The 20,535-nt window shown below is 39.1% G+C and overlaps 1 protein-coding gene and 1 long non-coding RNA gene across 2 annotated transcripts in view; both read right to left on the bottom strand.

The window, feature by feature from the left end:
* Positions 1–20,535, bottom strand: part of STAG1 (STAG1 cohesin complex component) — a 165,319-nt gene that overhangs the window by 92,146 nt on the left and 52,638 nt on the right. The window contains exon 6 of the mRNA XM_066194137.1: positions 9,282–9,378. Within this exon, the coding sequence (XP_066050234.1) occupies positions 9,282–9,378 (97 nt within the window). The remainder of the gene's footprint in view (positions 1–9,281; positions 9,379–20,535) is intronic.
* On the bottom strand, positions 8,133–9,263 carry LOC136295516 (uncharacterized). The gene is made up of 2 exons (XR_010722679.1): positions 9,003–9,263; positions 8,133–8,896 (listed from the first exon to the last, which is right to left on the bottom strand). It is a non-coding gene; the product is annotated as an uncharacterized lncRNA (long non-coding RNA).

Below are 20,535 nucleotides of genomic sequence, written 5' to 3'. Positions count from 1 at the left end.
GACAGAATTTTAATGATATCCACTATGTGTCCTAATGATGGGGAACAAGAAGTGAGAATCTGCAGCTGGTTCTAAACAGTAAGTAAAACTAAGACACGTAAAATACAAAATTCTTGTTACAATACACGGAGTTAAGAGTAGAAAGGTCACTGAGCAACTTGACTGTTGCCATTCAGTTTCAGACTCCAAAAGTGAGATAGGTCCCAAGATCAGAGTCCAGTTTCCAGTTGCAGTCATGATGGCATGGGATTCCATGCCTTTTTTGGTTGTCAAACGAATCTGAAAGGAGTATTTTGAGGACTTTGGTTGACATCCCTTCAAACATGTCATGTGAGCACTATCCTTGGAACCAAAGGAGCTCCCTAAAAACTCAATGTGGTACACACAGCCACTGCCTACAGCAGGACTGACACGGGAAACACATGCTCTAGTTGTTGAGATGCTCTATTTCCTTTCATTCAAAACTTTGGAAAGAAAAACTCCTGTTAAGTCCAGCTCTAATTGTGAGAAAGGACTTCTAGTTTTATGGACATCTGTGGAAGTAGACTTAACCGATGTTTTAAATTTTGCACTTTTCACTCTTCTCCACCATAAGGAAAAAGGTAGCAGCTTACGAGGCAGGCTGTGAGAACACAGGAATAACAGCAATACTTTGTTAACCTTAAAAGATGTTGTTTTCTTGAAATACATCCGCCTCCTCTTCATCAATGAAAAAGAAGTCACCTTGAATGGCTAATTAAAGTGACCTGAAGAACATAAACTGAAAATCAAAGTGGGGGGCAAAGAAGGTTTGAACCAACAGCACATAAAACTGTCATTATTTATGTCACCACAATTTGAAATTTCACTGCATCTGTATCTATGTGACTAAATATATACACCGTTAGTTTTCACTCTCATAAGCTGCTGGCAGTATTTCTAGACCCTTTTTCCTGAGTCACAAGAACTTTTAAGTTACCCAGAATATTTACTGCAATGATGAAATAAACAAAATAAAGAGTAGAGATTGTGGTAAATCTGACAAACTACATTAAAGGTTGTCCAAAAAATGATATAATGACTTGGTAGAAGCCAATTCTCTCAAGGGATGGTGCCTATTAAAGGCCAGTGACTACTCCTGAGGGAAAGGACTCTCATTAGCCCAAGGTGCTTTAAGCTTCTTCCCTTCACAGCCAGGGCCAATGCTACAGGTAGAGGGCCAACATCAATAGTTCAAAGCTGAAATTTAAGCTACTGACATTACCAAAAAGAGATGCAAAACTCTGCACTGTGTCTGAGCTGGTGACAGTCACCCCAGGACTGGGCTCAGCCCTGCTGGGCTCATCAGTCCTTAAACCAGGGGACAGCGGCTGCTGCCCACAGAACTCCCAGCTGCTCCTGCAGGTTCCAGGAGCACATTTGTACAACAGCCCTTCCTACCCTTCCAGACACCCAAAAACATTTCACCACACTTCCAGCTCCATGCAAATAAGGAAAAGACAAGGTAAAGGCTATTTACCTTTCTGCCCTGCAATGACTTTGACTCTGGCAGTGCCAGAAAATGCTGTAACTTCCAGCTAAAAGGACATGAACATTTGTCAGGCTCAGCTGGTCATGGTCCAGGTTAGAGACAACTGAGGCAATCTGATCAGACTGATATAAATAAGGAAAGAAGTAGGCAGTGGTGGAATGTGAGCACAACTGAATCTGCTTCAGAGTCCACTTCTTCCAATTTAGATGTCTCTTCTTTGAAACTCAAGGTTTTGGGTTTTTTTTCCTACTCAGCTACTACTGAATGCCTGCAGATTAACAGAATATTGGATTTGCCTTAACCACTTTCTTTGTGCCAGAGAATACCACGTTTTCATTAGGATACAAACCCTTTCTCTTCATCCCCATCTCCTTCTCTCCAGAAATAATTACTGCAGTGTATCAGCCCTGCACTTAATCAAATAAGTCCATGGCTTCATTAATGCAAAGGAGAGAGAACTGTAATTACAGTGTTTGCAGAGAGAAATATAATTTTTGCAATTTAATTCCTACCTTTGTTCTGCAAAAAGTCTGACTAATCCTTCAGCAGAATTTGCATCTTTGGAAAGGCCAGAGACATGACTACTTTTCCAATTTGTAATCCAGTCAGAAAAGATCTAAGATCTAGTGGTATTGGGTTGCTTTTTTATAATCAGTTCTTGTCTTCTCAGGAAGCACCTGTCATCTACAGTAAATCCAGCAATGTATCTCACACACAGCTAGCAAACTCATACACTGACATAATTTGTTCACAAGTCTGAGAATAATACTGCCAAAAATAAATCAGACTAAGGCTTTCACTCCTCTGCTTAGTACAGAGGGTGTTCCTCCTGTAATAAATTTGTATAATACAGATAAAGAACATAAATAAAGAGGAAATGGCACAGATCTGGTTAGTGAGGCAGCAACTATTCGGAATTATTAACAACAAGAGATATTTACTGCTCTTCTCTTGAAAAGCTGTAGCATTTAAAGCACAGTCTAAGTGAGAGACTCCTCAAGTTTTACCTCTGTGCACGTGAGTAGCACTATTTTCCAGATCAATATGGATGTAGTTAAATTAATACAGTGGAAAACAGACAATAGTATTTCAACTCCTTGCACAATTTTTCTCCAATGAGCAGTGCCAAAAATAATTTTACAGGGTCTGTGTTTAGTAGTGCACAGGGGCAGAACACAGACTTTGTTCCAGGCTTACAAGGAGTGCTTTCATTTTCAGCAGAGATTTTAACTTGTTATACAGAACTAGCAGCGCAGAATTCATTTCAAAGCTGATTTGTCTTTCCTTACATTATAGATTCATTCTAAAATATTCTAGTACCACGAGTTCTGTCAGTTAATTCAATAATTTTAAATTATTTGAAATTTTGTGTTAATTCATACCCATAAATTAGTTAATAGCTGATTTTAAGCCAGCTCCTTTTTGGTCTGCTGCTGCACATGCAATGTGAATAGTCTGATATATTCAGGTAGCAAGTAATAAAGAAAAATCTGTTTGCTTTAAATTACTGCTGCTTCTGTTACCAGTTCATAGAGGGAAACCTTGGACTGCAGTCAGAACTCAGCATAGCAGGTATTTCATTCAGATTTTCAAACCACAAACCACTGTGCCCTTCCTTCATGTCTCCTGCACTGGAAGTAAATTCCTATGGCTTTTTCCCGCTCATTTCTGAAAGTAGCGGGATACATCTTTTGGGAAAGGGATGCCATTAGTTCACAAGTGGCTATAAAATGTATTGCACTACTTCAACACTTTTTAACACTTTCAGATGGGATTTTTTAAAAAAAATTTTCAATGCTTCTCAACCCTAGAAGACAGTAACATGCCCAGTTTAAAAGAATTTTAAAAGAAATTGTAACCACTTTCCTTATAGACAAAAAATCTTTGCTAAAGAAGAGGAAAAAGAAATAGAAAGGAAGAAAGAGTACATGAGATGACAAGTACTAATACATTCAGCAGCAAACGGGAAGAAATAGTAAAAACCTTTTTGATTTAAAACTATACACTCAACAAAACCAAAGCTTTAATTTCCACTGTGTCAACAGATATTAACTATTTGTACTTCCTCACAAAAAATTGATTTTGATGTAACCATATTAATTGTCAAGTGTCTGATATGAACTTTTAACCCTATCTATATTCATTTAAAGAACTAATGAAACATTTAATGTATGCCCTGATTTACCTGGTAATCTGATTTCCCTTCCACTCAAGCCATTTGCATCTTATTTTCAGTTTGAATTTTGTAAGCTTTCACTTCAAATAAACACACTGTGAAAAATTACCTCAAGGCTCTGAAACAAGAAGTACAAAGTTCAGCTCTTGTTTATCTACACCACACATGAAATTAAGATTAAGCCATTTCCATCCTACAGTCTTATCTTCCCTTTTTTGAATGCGGTTAACGGCATGTTTTTAACTGCTTTATAGTGATTGGGGTGCATTTATTTCTTTATACTGCGCACACAAAATAGTTCAGAAATTCTTGACATTGCTATGACTTAAATCCTACACAAGTAAATAACAGTTTTTCAAAATGTATATTAGTTCTTACTTTGCAACACTCTCCCCTATATTCACACACTGAAAAGGGATTTTGTTGAAGAAACTGTGAGAAAGCAGACTTTATACACTTAATAAAAATACAAACTCCAATGCAGTGAATTGCAGTATTTTCTAACTGGGCTGCAATACAAAATATTTATGATACCGACTTCTTAATAATAACTGAATGACTGAAGAGGTAAAGCTTTTTAACACATGCCAAAGTCAGCAACATTTCTCACTCTCTGCAGTTCCTTGCAAAAAGCCCCTATGCAGGGAATTAGATTTACCGAAGTCTTCTTTGTGGTCCATAACATCCACCTGTACAGAACAACGATTCCATCAATCACAAAATAAAACCAGGGACAACTAATTTTTTTAGACCATTTCTCTAATTACCATGTTACATCCCCTATTAAAATATTATTAATCAGACTAAATAACACTATTTCCTGGCTAATTTGCTTTCTGGAATTCTTTCCAACAGCAAAGCAAGCACTTGCGTGTTCACTGCTTTTGCCAGACCATATAATGGCCACTCTATGCTGCTTCTTCCTGATTTTAGCCTTTGATTTCCTTTGGCAAAGCAGATATCTATTAGTTTGCCCTTAATAAGGCTCATAGAACATTAATAAAAACCAAAATGAGCAAGCTAACTCAGAACTCGTGCACTTATTGGCTCAGTTTGCGCCATTCAAGCAGAATTTGACAGAGGATCTAGAAGAGGTGAGGAACAACCAGGCACTCAAGGATGAAGTGGGAAGAGAGTGTGGAACCCCAAGTGTTTGATTCACAGGAAAAGTTCCACTTTCTGGCTTTAAGCCCTGGGGAAAGAGTCATAGACAGATCTCTGCTTATTCACAACTGAGAGAAACCCAGCCTTAAGCAGCACCAGCAATCCGGGCCGACAGGTGACAGCTGGAATACTTGCTCATTGACCACTTCTGAAAATCTGCTTAAAAGTGTAGAGATTTCTGGCTTACCCAGCAGAAAATAAAAGAGAGGGAAGGAGATGGATGGGAGAGAAGGAATGGGAATAATTTCACTGTACACTTGAAAGCAGTCAAATAGTTTCCTCTTCAATTACGTGAGACCCTTTTCCCCTGCAAAAGAAAGCTTCTTTTCTGCCATGGACTCAGTGGCTGGTTTTCCTTCACAGCTCAAGAGGCTGTTTCAACCACTAATTACTTCTGGTTAGGAAAAAAAAATATTTATTCCACAAGCATGGCTCTCTGCCTTTAAAATGTAGAAAGGTCAGAGTGCTTGAGGAGCTTTCTGTTTGTTTTCTATCAATAACAGAAGGCACGAGCTGCCAGCCATGCAGATACCCAAGTCAGCTCTAAATCCAGGGAGCTCCAGAAATGGAAACAGCCTGGTTGTCATAGCAGCAGAGCAGGATACCTGAGCTAATTACTCAGTCTGAGAGGCAGAGCTAATTAGCCCTGATGCAGCATCACACTGACACAGTTATCATCCTTCTGGGACCTCGCGTACATATTGCTGATTAGACATTTCAGTTTCCTTGCAAGCAGCTCCGAGAGCTTGGCACTCAATGCTGTGCCTTACATAAACATTCAAAAGAAGAAGAGAAAAAAGGGGGAAAAGCAAAAATACGTTCTTATAAAGAAGAAAGCAATGGAAAAGAGCTCACAAAATCCCCCAGAAAACTCTGAACGCTGATCTGCAACACTTCTGCAAGGGAGGAGGGTGCCTGAATCCACAATGCTGCAGACCAAAGTACAACAGTGGAGGTGGAAATTTCAGTCGTGTGGACTGCCCTAGTCCAGTGGCACTTAATTGAAAAAAGGGCTTTATCATTACAACAAGCTAATGTCAAAAAGTTCCCTGTTACCTAATTATGAAAACTCAAATTTCGCTCCTGATCTAGAAATAAGAAAGTAAATACAACATCACCTGCTTTACAGGTTGTAAATCCCATGGAAAATACACACCTCCTACCAACAGACATACCTGTTTTCTTTTCAAGGACTGCAAACAACATTTTTGCTGTTTTTCCACAAGGAAGCAATATTTCAACACTTACCTTTTCATCTTTCTAAGGTACTATCTTATACAAGATCCTCCATCTAGAAGCAGCAACACATTTTAGAAGGGGCAGAAACAAAAAGTGAACTGGTGAATGTATCAGTCCTTGTTAACCCTTTTTCTGCCATAGATATTCAACAGACCACAATGGAAGAGACTACACAGACAAGCTGTGAACAGCAGGGACCTTTTTGTATTCTCAAATGAAAAAGTCAAGCACGATAAAGAAAAATTTTTACATAACCGTTTCACTTCTTTGTAATCCAAATCAGCAAAGGCAACATATGTACAGATTGAGCAGGCAAACTAGAGGAAAAATGACATGACAAGTGACCAACTCCCATGCAGATCTGCTTATGGAACTGAGATGTTTTGATGGTTCAATAAGCTTCTCATTTACACCAAATAGCACCCTAAAAGCACAGAAAGATTACTAGAGTCACCCTAAAATTAATCTCCTAGGTTTTCAATGGACATACATTAAATAGATACTCAGAAGAGCTGACAAAGGACAGACATGCTTGAATATTTGGTGCATATTTATTGAATTTGAAATTGCACAGATCTTTTATGTTCACCTGCAAAAGCCACTAATTTCACAATTGTTAGTATTAACAACTTACACCTGCTCACTCATATTTACAAGAGATCACTTCTCATTTCAGCAGCAGCTACAAGCAAAGCTGGAAGATGCCAAGAGGTTCATTCAAGCATCTGTGCTGCCCAAGAGAATGGAATAAACACATAAAAATCAATGTTTCTCTAAACAGAATGGTATTTTTTCAGGGTCAAGAGTGTTGCTAAATGAAACAGTTTGGTGCCTCGATTTCTAATTAAAGCCAGTAAATGCACACACTCTTCCACCTGCTCAAAACTTCTGAAAGACACATCAAGCTAAATGTACTTTACATATATTTAGATATCAAGTGATTCTAAGCACTACTGAAACGGTGGATTTATAAATCTAGCAGCACAATTTCCTGAGAAACTTCATCCCAAGTTAGTTGTCCTCCTCCCTTCAGTTAACGATCACAAACTTAGATATATTATCAGTCAGCATTTAGATCCAACTTTGGGAAAGGAGGCTGGAGAATCCAAGACAATGTAAGTGAAGCAAACTGAAAAGAAGAAAATCAAGGAAGATAAATCAGTTGTTGAGATTCACAAAGGGTTGTTATTTATCAGAAATAGAAATAAGCAAGAATGTCAAGCAAGTCTCTAAAGGGAAATAAAGATGTCATAATATACAATCTTCCCACGAAAAAGAATCTTGGTCTTCCTCACAAGATACAAAACAACGCCCTATTCCTCATTTCCATTCAGGAAAGCTTGGTATGCACTTTACCCTAAGTGGACTACCAATAAAATCTACTCTCTTCTGATAAGCTCTTATTTATTCTAGAAAACAAGCATATTACTGGAAACTGGAAAGAACTGCACTGTTTGCCAGAATTTTAACCCTGTTCTACAGCTGTTACGATAGCCACTGCAAAAACTCCAACACAGAAATAAACCTCCCAAACACACTGTAGACTTAGGGGATAAGTAATTTTTGCTTCTTTTCTCCTACCATCGCTGTTTGGGCCCAGAAGGCACTGGAAGAAGCCCAGCAGAGACAGCCCTGGGATACAGAGCAGAGCACTGAAAATGGAAAGTCACCATTCAAAGAAAAGCCAAGTAAGCCAATGCCATCAGGTACTCCCAGCCAGTAACAGAAAGCTTTTCTGGGAAGCACTTGCTCCAGCAGCATATGGCTGACAGTGGGCATTCAGCCTGCATCACTCACCAGCAAGGGGTTTAAAAAATAGGAATCTTATCAGAGTGCTGCTTTTTCTAATGAGGAGAAAGAAAGGGGGAATAAATTAGAGAGCAGCAGGGGAATGAAGATATTTATGACATGCCTTCACCAAAAGCTTGCATCAACAAGAATATAAACATTTGGCCAAGGATGCCTTCGGTTTAATGCTGCCCAAATTCTTACAAATAAGCTTGTGGGGTTGCTTTTTTTTTCACATACACCTTCAGAAGAGAGTTCAAAAAAAAAAAAAAAAAAAAAGAAAAAGCACACAGAATACAACTACTTTCACATAAGCTGCCAAACACAACTGAAAAATGTTTCAGGGGTTCCATGTGAACAGTGCAGACATTGACACAGGCTGGCAACCTAAGCCCTAACCTTCAGCCCTTTCACAGAATGCTCCCAGAGCTTCAGTCTTTCTTGTCACCCACAAAATAAGTTTATTTCCTTCAGCTATAAAAAAGGGTTGCTGAAGCTGCTGATGGTTCCTACTTCTTCTCTCAGATGCTTTTAACTACTCAAGACATCACCTTATGCTTAAGAAGAAAGGAAAGGGACTTCTACCCAGACCATTTGATGCCTAACAGTGTGTTCCCATATCAGATACAAAACGAAAAGAATTTCTGAATTGTGGGTTGTTTTCAACTCTGTTCAAAGTAAATTCTAGGAAGCATCAGAAAACAGTAAACAGTTTGGTTCTGGGCACTACAGAGAGAGTGGAACTCTGTCTCTTTTCAAGGCTGAGTTAACTGAAAAAAGACAACACACAAAAAATTCATTAGAAGGCACAGTGTGGCAACAGAATGCTAGAATGGCTGACTGCTGCACGCCTGGTAATGGAGACTGCTAAAGCAGGGTATAAAAGGCAGGGCACTCGCTGCTGACGTGACAGTATCACAGAGAAACAAATAACACTGGTGCTTCATCCACAGGAAATCTTTCTTGCTAATTGAACTGAAGCTGACTCCTTCCTCTTCAGTTAAAAAAAAATCGTTTTCCTAAAAAGAAAGAAAGAAAATATCCAAGTTGAGGTATAGTTACTTACTAATTTTTGCAATTAAAAAATTGGGAAGAAACAGAAAGGGGAAATAAAGATAAGCCTACCTGGAGTACCAGATCTTTTGTCTCCTGCTGCTGCTGAGTAGAGTCTCTGTGAGGATTTGTACACTTTAGCATGATGACAGGAAAGTGAGAAAGAGAAAGGGCAGCCCTTCACAAACGAGCTTTAAATCAAGTCATTGTGGAATGCAGACAATATTTCTATACAAACCATGCACATAAGGAGTACCAATCCAAGTGTCTCCCCCATCTTTATCAGCATTTGCATTAACACAGGTTGTAGGTCAGATTTATTCTATACAACGTGTTTCCCATGTTCTGTACCTCGACATCCTGAACACTGGATAAAGAAGTTGATTAAATCCAGAAGTGCTATGTCCCTGTCTTGTTTATATGATTCAATCCAGTCGTCCACCACAGACTGTCAAGAAAAAAAGAATACTTATCAGAGACTCTCTAAAAGTGTTTTATTAAAGGCAAATAACTTATTCTTTTCAGAATATAATTTTATAATTGAGCATTTATTTTGCATTATTATACATGTGTACAAATTCAGAAATCTATGCACCTTCTCTCAAGGTGGAGACAGAACAAATATTGTTAGAGAGCAGAACTATATGCACCATTTTCTGGTATTATATTGTATAAACACAAGTTCAAGTTGAAATTACTGTAATTCCTCAAAACTACTTTGAGCATTTTTTCAGTTTTAAAATTGTGTTGAAAAAAACAAACACGGTTACTCCATTCAGAATGACCAACATCTATTCCCAGAAAGCTGATGAGTAGAAATACTTTGGGATAAATACTGATTTTATATTGCATAGTGAATATCTCAGCATTTACAAAGGCCAAAGTAGCTCATCAGTCAATCTGGAATTCTGTAAACAGTTCGGGAAAACCAAATGTAATGAGGAATACACAGTAAATAAAATAATACACAGAAGTTGGACTTATGGTCCTTGTAAGCTACCTGGACCACAGGATAGGAAACTCAGTTTTTAACTGCCCTCAGAACTACAGTTAACCAGCAGATATTTTTTATCATCTCTGATATTCCAAGCTCCTCAGCTACATAAACACTGTAGGTAAGAAATTGTTTATATTTAATGTAATCAAATATCATGCTTTACTTATTTTATAAGGGAAAAGACAAACTTTTCTGTTCAGCACATGCAACAACATTCATCAGGAAAAGCTTGATTATGTTATCAGAGCACACTTTGCAAATAGATTAATTTATTATGAACAGTTAGAGTCTACAATAAAATTCTATAAAATTGAATTTAAAAAACCACACAGACATACAAACACCCCACCATGCCCACACAACTGGCTCCTACCATACTGAAAAGGAATCAATAGGAAAGACAATAATATTCAAACAATTTGATCTCAGAAAAATCTGCAATTTCCTTAATTAGTGGCTGTAAGGAGGGATCTTGGAAAATCCCTCTGCAGTTTCCAGTTTATCCAAGCGCAAACTCCCAAGACTACCAGCGGGGCCTTGGCAGGTGTGTGAGGAAAAGGATGCAGCAAACCAGTTGTGCATGTAGCAGAGACACCCAGAGCTCCGAACTGAGCAAAGCACTCCATGTTTAACACACATCACTACACTCACCCTTGAGCCAGGAGCAGACTAGCAGTTCCACCATGTTATCCAACAACCAGCATGAATCTCTAAACATCCAATTTGCCAGGAAACTCAGTTTTCACAGGTTTTGCCTCCCAAAACACACACACACACACACACACAGCCCCCATAGGAGAAGCAATCTTAAAAAGGGGTCCATCTGCTACTTAGAAGAAATTAGAAAGCAAGTGTAAGCTTCACACAAGTTGAGGAATCATGAAGCAGAAGCACAAAACCAGTTATCTAGAATGTTATTATCACCAGTTATCTCACTGTTATTTCATCCCGGATTCAGACCTCTTCCTGGAAGTATCAATCATTTCAATCAATCAGCAAAATTCTCTAGGGCACATAAACCAAATGTAGCCAAATGTAAAAAGTATTTACTACACCAAATATTGACAGAGCTTAATGACCAGGCTGTTAGTGTACTACCAATTTACAAGATTTGTTTGAACAACTCTGTTACTGTAGATATCAGGACAACATGCAAGTGCCAGAGCTACTTTTTACAGTAAAGAAAATAGCAGCTGTGCTGGATCAGATGACAGATTCATCTGCCCAACAGGGCTTATACGTGTAGGGAAAAGCATAAGAAAAGGGGAAGAATACACTGATATTTCTGGGTTACTGTCCCAGACCAGAAGACCCCAGCAAATTTCTTCTCTCATGGATGTGTCTGTCTCAACCAGCTTTATATCTGCATCATCTTGCAGCAGTGTGCAAGGGTTAATTATTCACAGCAAAATAAAAGAACAATTGTGTTTTAAACTTGCCAATTCTTAGATCCATTTGATGTAGCCCAATTCTTATGAAACAAGAAAAAACAACCGCCAAGCCCCTGTTTGCATTTTCCATTCTTCCATCTGGCCACCTCTTTCCAGGCAAAATAATCCTACTCTGTGCCATGTGGCTTGCCCAGAAATAATTCTGTATCTTTATCCTTGCCCACTCTTGTCACACATCTCTTGACAGCTTCTGAAGTCTACTATATTCTTCTTTCAGCCCAGGAAACCTCAGCTGCTTTTCCTGAGTGTTAATAACTAGTTTCCCAGCATCTGTTCATTATCCACAGCCGGGTTTCACAGAAAACACTCCCCATGGAAGTAGGGCTGGCCCAAGAAATTCCTTCCCACGTTCAGTCTCACTCCAGTTTGTTGTTACAACAAACTGCCCCTTCAGCCATACCACTGCAGCTTCTCATGGACTGCCAATGAACCCACCTGGACTTAAAAAAGGGGGAGCCGAGGGAAGAAATGTGAAGTAATACCTTTAACTTTTGCTTCTGCTTCTTTTTTACAATTGTTTAAATGATTTTTGCAGCACTATCTCAAACTGCAGCATCAGTGCAGCTCCTTCTATTTTTTGTCTCTTGTACAAAAAGAATTGTGTGGGACACGCTGTGTCCTTGGGCACTGGGGGCCCACTCTGTCCTACCAGTGTGGCACTTGCACTTTCAACCCAGAACCATTGTGCAATTTATCGAAAAATAAAGACAAGTGGCTCATCTCCAGACTTAGGGACCAGACTTGAGGCAATGCAGAGTCTTCAGTGGCAGCAGTAGATAAGAAAAGCAGAAAAATCAGAGCAAAGGTTCTCAGAGGGCTAGCAAGCAAAGACTGTCTTGACCTCCCAGGGAACTGACAAAGCTATGAGCAAAATCTGAATTTGTGGGTAGGGCTCATTTGATCAAAGCTGGCATGCACAAGCTCCTCAGCGCCTTGGCACTCAGCACCACGTGTGACACACACACAGAGTCAGCGCTCAGGGAGCTGCCAGTGTAACTCCTTGCTCTGAACAGGTAGAGTGGAGAGCAGCTGCACAGTGCTTGTGTTTAGCCCAAGAGAGCTCCACTGACTGGGGGGCTGTGGGTGACAGGTCACACACAGGCACCTGACCTGCCAGCATCAGCACAGAGCCACACAAACTGCATTCGCTAAGCCCTGAAAATCAGTGCCCCAAAACAACACCCACAGACTCAGCCCCTCACGCGCACTTGGCATGCTGGCTGCCTAATTTTGTCAGCGATTACAGTTTAAGGCAACAGGAGATAATGAAGCCAGACTACATATGCTACAGCAGTTGGAAGTTAATCAAACTGTTGACTTTTGATGTAACAGAAAAGAGCTATAAAAACTGAAAGCACTAGATGAATAAATAAAAATGACACACCTCGGACCCAAAAGAGAGACGAGTATCAACTAAACCAAGACAAAACAGCAGTAACCCAAATACCAGGAAAAAAGATTGAATACAAGCAAAAAAAGGAATCAAACCACGGGCAGCAGTGTAGCAAATGGTGCAACATGGAAGCCTTGCCAGAAATGGAATTATTTTGCATAAATATGCATAGAGAGAGGACTCCCATCAAAAACAAGGATTTCTAACCAACAGGCCCCAGGTCACAGCAAACCCTCTTTTTATACATAACCCAAGAGCAATCTCAAGGAAATGACCCGCATTTGATCACCTTGCCCAAGATCTCCTGTTCTTGCCCCTCCCTGCCACCTGTCCAAGTACAGACCATTAACACCTCAAAGGCACTTGTGGTGACAGGAGGGAAAGAGCAGGTGGCCCTTTCGGAAAGGAGGTAGGTACAGGCAGGCGCCATCCCCCAGAATTCATGCCTACAAGGGTCCCTGCCTACTTCCACAAAACACCTAGGAAAGATGGCAGCAGCAGATTGCAGGAGCTGCCCCAGTGGTACACATCTGCTTCCAGATGTTTTGACCTTCAGATGCAGTGGGGAGCATGGATTTACCATATGGAAACGTGCACTTACATGCTGTGCATGAAATGCATAATAAATTCAGCATTCTGGGGAGGCAAAGGATCTACAGGACACGTGCTGCAGCCTGCCAGGGGCAGCACATCCATGCTTTTGGGATTCACCAACTTCAAGGCACACACAGGGAAAAGGCTCCCTTGGCAACAGTACACAGATAAAACCTCCAAACGACTCCAGTAACACCAACAACCCCGCTCCACTCCCTGCTGCCAGGGCACATCTAGACATATAAGCACGCACACATGCACGCACCACATCTCTGGGTCAGACAATAAGTCCATAGAGATACATTACAAAAAATAAGACTCAACTTTTTTCTTTTTTTTTTCTTTTTTCTTTTTTTTTTTTAATGAAATTGCTTCTATTCTTATGAGAACTGAGAAAAAAAAAAAAATCAAAGTTTCCTGCAAAAGGAGGACGATGTATGGTACAAATACAGAGTCAGTACAAAGATTTTCCAAGGCCTGCAAGAGTTTTCAAGAGAATCTCACAGAAATGAGCTCTCTGATGAGTCTGTTTTAAGAACTACCATGGAGCATAATTTGAAGAATATGCCAGGTAAGCAACCCTACAGAAATAAGCCTAAATGAAGTCAAGCAAGTAGCAGAATAGATCCAAAGTCTGAGTAAACAACTTCAAATCAATCAACTTGAAGAAATATTGACCTTCACATCTCAAAGTCTGCTAAAAGATAAACCAAAGCATTTTATGGTACTGAAGAGGAACAGCAGCTTGGGGGTTGCCAGTAAAAGCGAGTCAGATGCAATGAATGAAATAATGAAGCCAGTGATCTTATTACCTTCTTTAGGCTTTGCAGCTACGAATCCATTTCATATTCCTCCAGTGAGAGAGAATTTAGGAGCATTAAGTGCAGGAGGAACCAGAGGGACTGACTGCAGAGGACACCTTGCCAGCTCGTGGAAATTAGCACAGTCCCACTAAATATTAATGAAAGTTGATTTCAAAAAAAGCTATCGCACAATTTCAATTAAGTAACAATCTGGCAACAGTGCTACAAACAAAAGGGAAAACAAATGACACCATATACAAAGTGCATATTAAAATGGAAGATCTGAGTCAACTGTAAACCAAGGCAAATCAAGTGTAAAGAACTTTAAATAATTTGCCATTTCATACAACTGATCGTGGACATGCTTCATTTACAGGGAACATGAAAGAAAAAAATTAGAATGGCTGTGCAATGTGTTTACATCAAGGTAAGAAAAAATCCAAAAATCAAAGCTTACACTAACAACTTCTGCCAAAAACCCAAAGTCACTCAAATGAAATTTGAAACCGATTAACAAAGGAATGCACAGTGAAATTAAATATTTCAATAACCTGTATAAAGAGCAACTCAAATAGAAAAGTAGAAAATATACTTTAACAGATAGTGAGAAGAACTTAGTACACTAAAAATAAGGACCCAAAGGAAAAAAGGCAAGTAGTGAGAGACTTAAAACACTCTGCATAAATTTTTTAAGTGAATCTGTTCAGGCTGGGTTTCTTAAAAGAAGAATAAAAGCCTTCTAAGGATAAATTTTGTGAAAACTGAAGAAATTACACAGATGGCTACTGGGGAGAAAGTAGTTCCTAATGTGTGAAAGTATGTGCAGTTTAGATTGGGCAGTACACTCTAGGATGAGTGCCTGGCTGCATTCCAAACTGCAGGTGGTAAGTCTAATATACACCCAGTGAAAACCTAATATAAGGATAATAAAAATGAACTGCAGCTTGAGGACATGCACTTTATTCTTTTCCTCTAAGGATCATAATTCTAAATTATGAAAGAGTTCATACTTTGCTAACACCTATCATGCACTCCCTGATAACCTAAAATTATTTTCTTAAAAAAAAAAACCCTAAAATCTCACTTTAGATAACAGTAAGTAAAGATGGGAAAAATTGTATCATGCAGTGTCTACCTATGGAACTTTTTACTTTCTGAAGTACAGAGAGGAAAGGAATGCAATCCTCAAAGTATTTCTTCCCAATAAAACGAAGGGATTTATACTCCATAAAGGATTATCTGTTTGGCATTTTGTGTAAGTACATATTTCTACGCAGTAGACTGGTTATTAAATATCATTACACAGGGAAATCAATGTAACATGTTACATTGAACCATTTGGGAGAAAAAATGCTACAAAAGAAAAAAAAAAATTATTCGCTTAAGAGAATCTTAGAATGGTAAAGGTTAACTGGCATTACACTGAGTGCAGAAAAGCTACTGGGAAAATCCTGCTTCCAAATGGACTGAAAAGACAGGAAGCCCCGAGGCTGGGCACTCCTGTCCAGCAGACCCGCACTACTCAGAGCAGCAGTTCCTCAGCTGAGAGCTCAGAGAAGGTGGGTGCACCATACAAAGGTCTCACCAAGATTTCCTAAGGTGGTACAGAATTCTGCAGGTGCTCATCTCTCACAGTTGACATGTTACACCATTTCCAAGGGGCTGTGTCTGCTTAAGCTGAGCCAATCACAGGCACGAATGATGCTGCAAAGCATCAAAACTGCTCATAAACATTACTAACACAGTTTGTAAAGGGTTCACAGATCACCCCAGATGCTTCAAATAACATCAACATTCTACAGAGCAAAAGACTTCTCTGCCTTCAAGTATCATGAGTATTTTCAGGTACAAATGCTTTCACAAAATGCACTACTGGCACTTGTGTTCACATTAACAGCCAAATCATCTCACATCTTATTAAATCACAAGGGAAAAGAAGTCTTGTGTGACGACTGCAGAAAAATTCATTTGGTATTAAGGGATACTCCTCTAATTAATTACTGCTTCATTTGGTGGCTAAATTCTTCCCAGTGTAACAACTATAAAAACATGCACCTAGTTTTGATTTTTTTCTTTAAATTCAGTACCACACAATCAAAAGCTTATGCTACAGACGAAATTTGCCTAGCAAAATGAAAATACTAGTTTAAGTGTTAATAATGGATGCAGTCATTTTGCCCAGGAAACTTTAGAGACCGCATACTCAAACTCCTAAAGAGTTTCCGAGACAATCTGGGGAAACCCTAAGTTATTATCTATCCTTCAAGCTGAAGGATGCAGCAGTTAAAATACAATAAAAGACAATTAAACTAAAGCATGCCTTTAACACAAAAAGCATGGCTAATACTAAATGTATGTCTGTATATTTTCAACCTTCAAAGACTTTGCTTTCAGAAATAGCTGAGGGAGACACAGAGATGTGATCCAGCAAAAAACACTTTCAGAGGAGAAAAGAAACCCAGAGAAAAGAGAGCCACTCTCTTAAGACCACTGAGAATACAGACACCACAGTGGCCCCGAGCTGCAAACAGTCACAGGGACCCAAAACCACTCAAAATTCGTTTTTGCCACCTTATTCCCTTTCTGAACTGCTGCTGTCAGAGACAGGCTGCTGGATTTTTGGTGCAATCCAGTTACAGCTGCTCTGATGTTCTTAATCTCAAGGATCTATTTAAAAACACGTGTAATTCCTCCTGCATAAGGTAAATAAGGTTATACAGTCGCTCTAATCAGGAATAAATCTGACCTACTGCCAGAGATGGACCTCTCATGGCAAGGCAAGCAGGGCTACAAATACAGTTTTTTTTTTGGACGGGGGGGAACCTCAAAGGACACAAATCCCCACGTGCCAAGATGCGCAGGTAAGAACAGTGAGGAACCCCGTGCATCCTTGATTTCTGGAAAGACAAGGAAAAACTGGTGGCACAAAGAAGAATTCCATTTCAACACACTAGATACTTGGATACTTATCTTAAAATACTTGCTGGCATATACTGGAGCCGTATTTATTCTGAACGATGTCTAATCAACACCAAGATTTTATTAGCTGAGCATAAGCAGAGGTGGCAATTTTTTAAAGTTGTTTTTTTTTTTTTTTTCCTCAAAATCAGTCCCTACTCTGTAGTGAGCTGCTAACACCAATTCAGGGTGACTGATGATGCATGGAATATTGCAGAGTTATCAAGGCACAGATCTGTTCATGTTTTGGTACTGAACACCACCTAGAATGGCTGATGATCCATTCTCTCTGATGTTCTGGGGGAACAAAACCCCTTTGAAGACAAGAAAGCAGAACACTTCTGTGCTTTGTTTGACCACCAGTAGTACAAACTTCATTACAGATAACCGGCCATAAGTAACTCCTGAGAAATTTGCATTCTGAGTCCTAAACAAAATCTGATCTTATCACAAGTCCTTTAGTTCCCTGTCGTCTTAACAGCAGGCTCAGACACCAATGTAGAGATGTCTGAATATTTTAGCTACCAGTCTCTGCCTGGGTGGCTCAGCTGGAAGAGCAGAGGCTCACCCAAGTCTTCATTCATTCAGTGGGCAGCTGAACACGTGAGAAACACTGAGAGACCATTCTGCCTATGGAAGTTCAGAGTCGGGAAACGCAGAGGATATAGCTATCACCACAAAATGATATAACCAAAAAATAAACATATGGAAGAGATAAGTGACAAAAAGCAGAAGAGTATCATGTTTGACTACGAAAACAAAAACCACCAAAGAAGTTCTATGAACAGTCTTAAAGGATTAACACTTGAAAATGTACCTGCAGAAAGCACGAGCAGAAGGTCATGTCACACCTCACACACAGAGAGCTGCTGACTGAACAACTTCTGAAGCACTAACTGTACAAAAGGTTACAGAGCAAATGAAAACCACTGACAACCATCTGATACCAACCCAACGTGGGCATCAAACAGATTCACAGAGTTCACGAAAGACACAAGCAGCAGCCCGTGACAGAGGCAAAGAGCAGTCCTGGAGTTATGTATACTTCAAATACCAAAAATTAAACCAATTTTATTCCCCTGGAAGAAGCAACCAGCAATAAGCCTGAAGAGAAGCAATAAATGAATCCTGCTGTGAGAACCAAAATAGAGAAGCTTAGAAGAAGTGAAAATTGAATTCAGCAACAGACTTTCATGAATTGGCATCCCAAAGCCAGAAAAATCTAACAACTAAAAAAAATTCTGAGAGCAAACAGCAGGAGCAGATAGATCAAAAACGAAAGCACATGATTTCCATGTAATCTCAGAATATATTAATTCAATTTTCCTGGGTTTTCATTGCTGGAAGCAAACTTAGGAGCACTAGAAAAAAAAAAAGTATATTCATATTACAGGGAAAGAACTAAATATCGAGAAATAATATGTTCGGCCAAACACAAATATATGGCACTTGATCAAAAACTGCAATATTGACAAAATTGCTAAAATTGAACAAAGAAAACTGCACCAAAACTATGAAAAACAAAAATGTCAAGCATCCCCAATTGTTACATCGAAATCCCTCATCTATTACAGGAAAATACAAGTATAAAGACACCAATAAGTTTGGTTTACAGAACCTTGGTTTCACATGAGATGATTGTCTGCAAGTGCAAGTTAAAATTTTTTACATCACATTTTAATTGCATTCTATTTCCTGCTATAGGGTTTCTTGGATTTTTTAGAATATTTTTACCAACAGTAAATTTTTCAAAGGTGCCCAAGCAACGCATACTCCTGAAATTTGGGCTCAAGTAGTTTATGCCTCTTTGCACCCCAGGCCTTCAAATACTCTTGCCTGTTCCTTTACTGTTTGTGTATAATCCCTCCCCTGCTTAGATGGTGCTGTGTACTTTTTCTCCTATCTGCAGGCTTGGCACACGTTAAATGTATGTGTGTGTCTGTGCACATGTGATTTGTGGACACAGTTATGTATATGTGAATATACAGACACACATCCACCCACACATGCATATACAAATTCTCCACTTCCCAAAACAATTTCTTTGTATCTGAATTCCAAAGGTTTCTTAATACAAACATGCAGACAATTTCTTTTTCTTTATTTAATCTGCAGAAGACTTGTGTAGGCATCTCTTGAAATAGATAAAATGTATCAGAGTCAATTCCACATACACACAGAGTCATCAAATATCAAAGCAGTTGCTCATTCCTTTCCATTTGGCTTCTGCAAATATCAATAAATCTAAGTCAACTATACTACATAAAGTATATTGTATGTTGTGTGCCACAGTAAAACCAGAAAATAGACTCCAGATGTTTCCTCAATTTCTGCCAAAAACAAAATTTGAAAAAGTGCTGAAAACCAAACAAAGTTGGAAGCTCTGCTGTAGGAAAAAAAAGCATAAGGAATCCATAGCTTTGTTAGGAGTAAATTTGTTCTGTCTTCACCTACTAGATAAGAAGGGTCAATCCCGAATAAGTGTAAACACAGAAACTAAAAAGTACAAAAATTTTCATTTCCTTTCTGTGTATTACTTCTTTAAAATTACATCTCAGACTTCCCACAGATTTGAGACAGAAAATTTTCAACAACTTTCACTCATTTGAAACATTTGATTCCTCTGGGACTTAAAAGAGGCTTAGCTTTTAGCTACACTAAAGTAATATGGAGAATGGGATTTAGCACCTCATTTTCCTAATTTGTACTTTTCTCATGTTAGTCAGCATCAAAACAAACTAACTGATACTGACTAAGTCTTTTGTTGCAGAAATGCAAAGTAAAGGAGGTTTGCTTAAACAGTCCTTCAGAGCAGGAGTTGGCTTTGGACTGCATGGGCTGAAGAGTGTTTTGGGCCCATTGTTTCTCCTTAGAGTATCAAAATCAAGAGCTGCAGTACAGCAGCTTACTAAAACCACACAACACTGTCAAAACCAATCCTCTGTGCAGAGTCTTGAGGTGCGACTCACCTGGCCCCACACATCCTGTAAAGACCTCTGACCTGATCAAAACATAAGAGTAAGAAACATTTCTAGAGGCAACTAGGACAATCTTATTTATTTTACACTGAAAAATTTGCCTTCAGGATGTGTCAGTGTTTTCCCTCAGACTCAGTGGAAGTCTAGGGAAACAGTTTAGCCTTCACCTGCTGTCCTGATGGGGACAGCAGGAATGCAAGTTCTAGTGCAAAGGACTCCAAACTGCTGGTGTGAGCAGGTATTCTTGAAAAAACAAGTGAACAAAAGATGCTCGGATTCATCATTATTTTCATACACTTTTTGCCCATAGAAAGCTTGCTACAGGATATACTTAAATGACCTGCTTCATATCAACATGTATTTTTAACTTGGGAGAAAGGAACAAAATAATGGAGAATTTGAAACACGTGACTTTCTGCCAGGTCTCTTGT

Source organism: Chamaea fasciata, unplaced genomic scaffold (assembly GCF_029207755.1).
Source record: "Chamaea fasciata isolate MVZ Bird 193981 ecotype frontalis unplaced genomic scaffold, bChaFas1.0.hap1 SCAF_11, whole genome shotgun sequence".
NCBI classification, from domain to species: Eukaryota; Metazoa; Chordata; class Aves; order Passeriformes; family Sylviidae; genus Chamaea; species Chamaea fasciata.
This window is presented reverse-complemented; position numbering and strand designations above follow the sequence as displayed.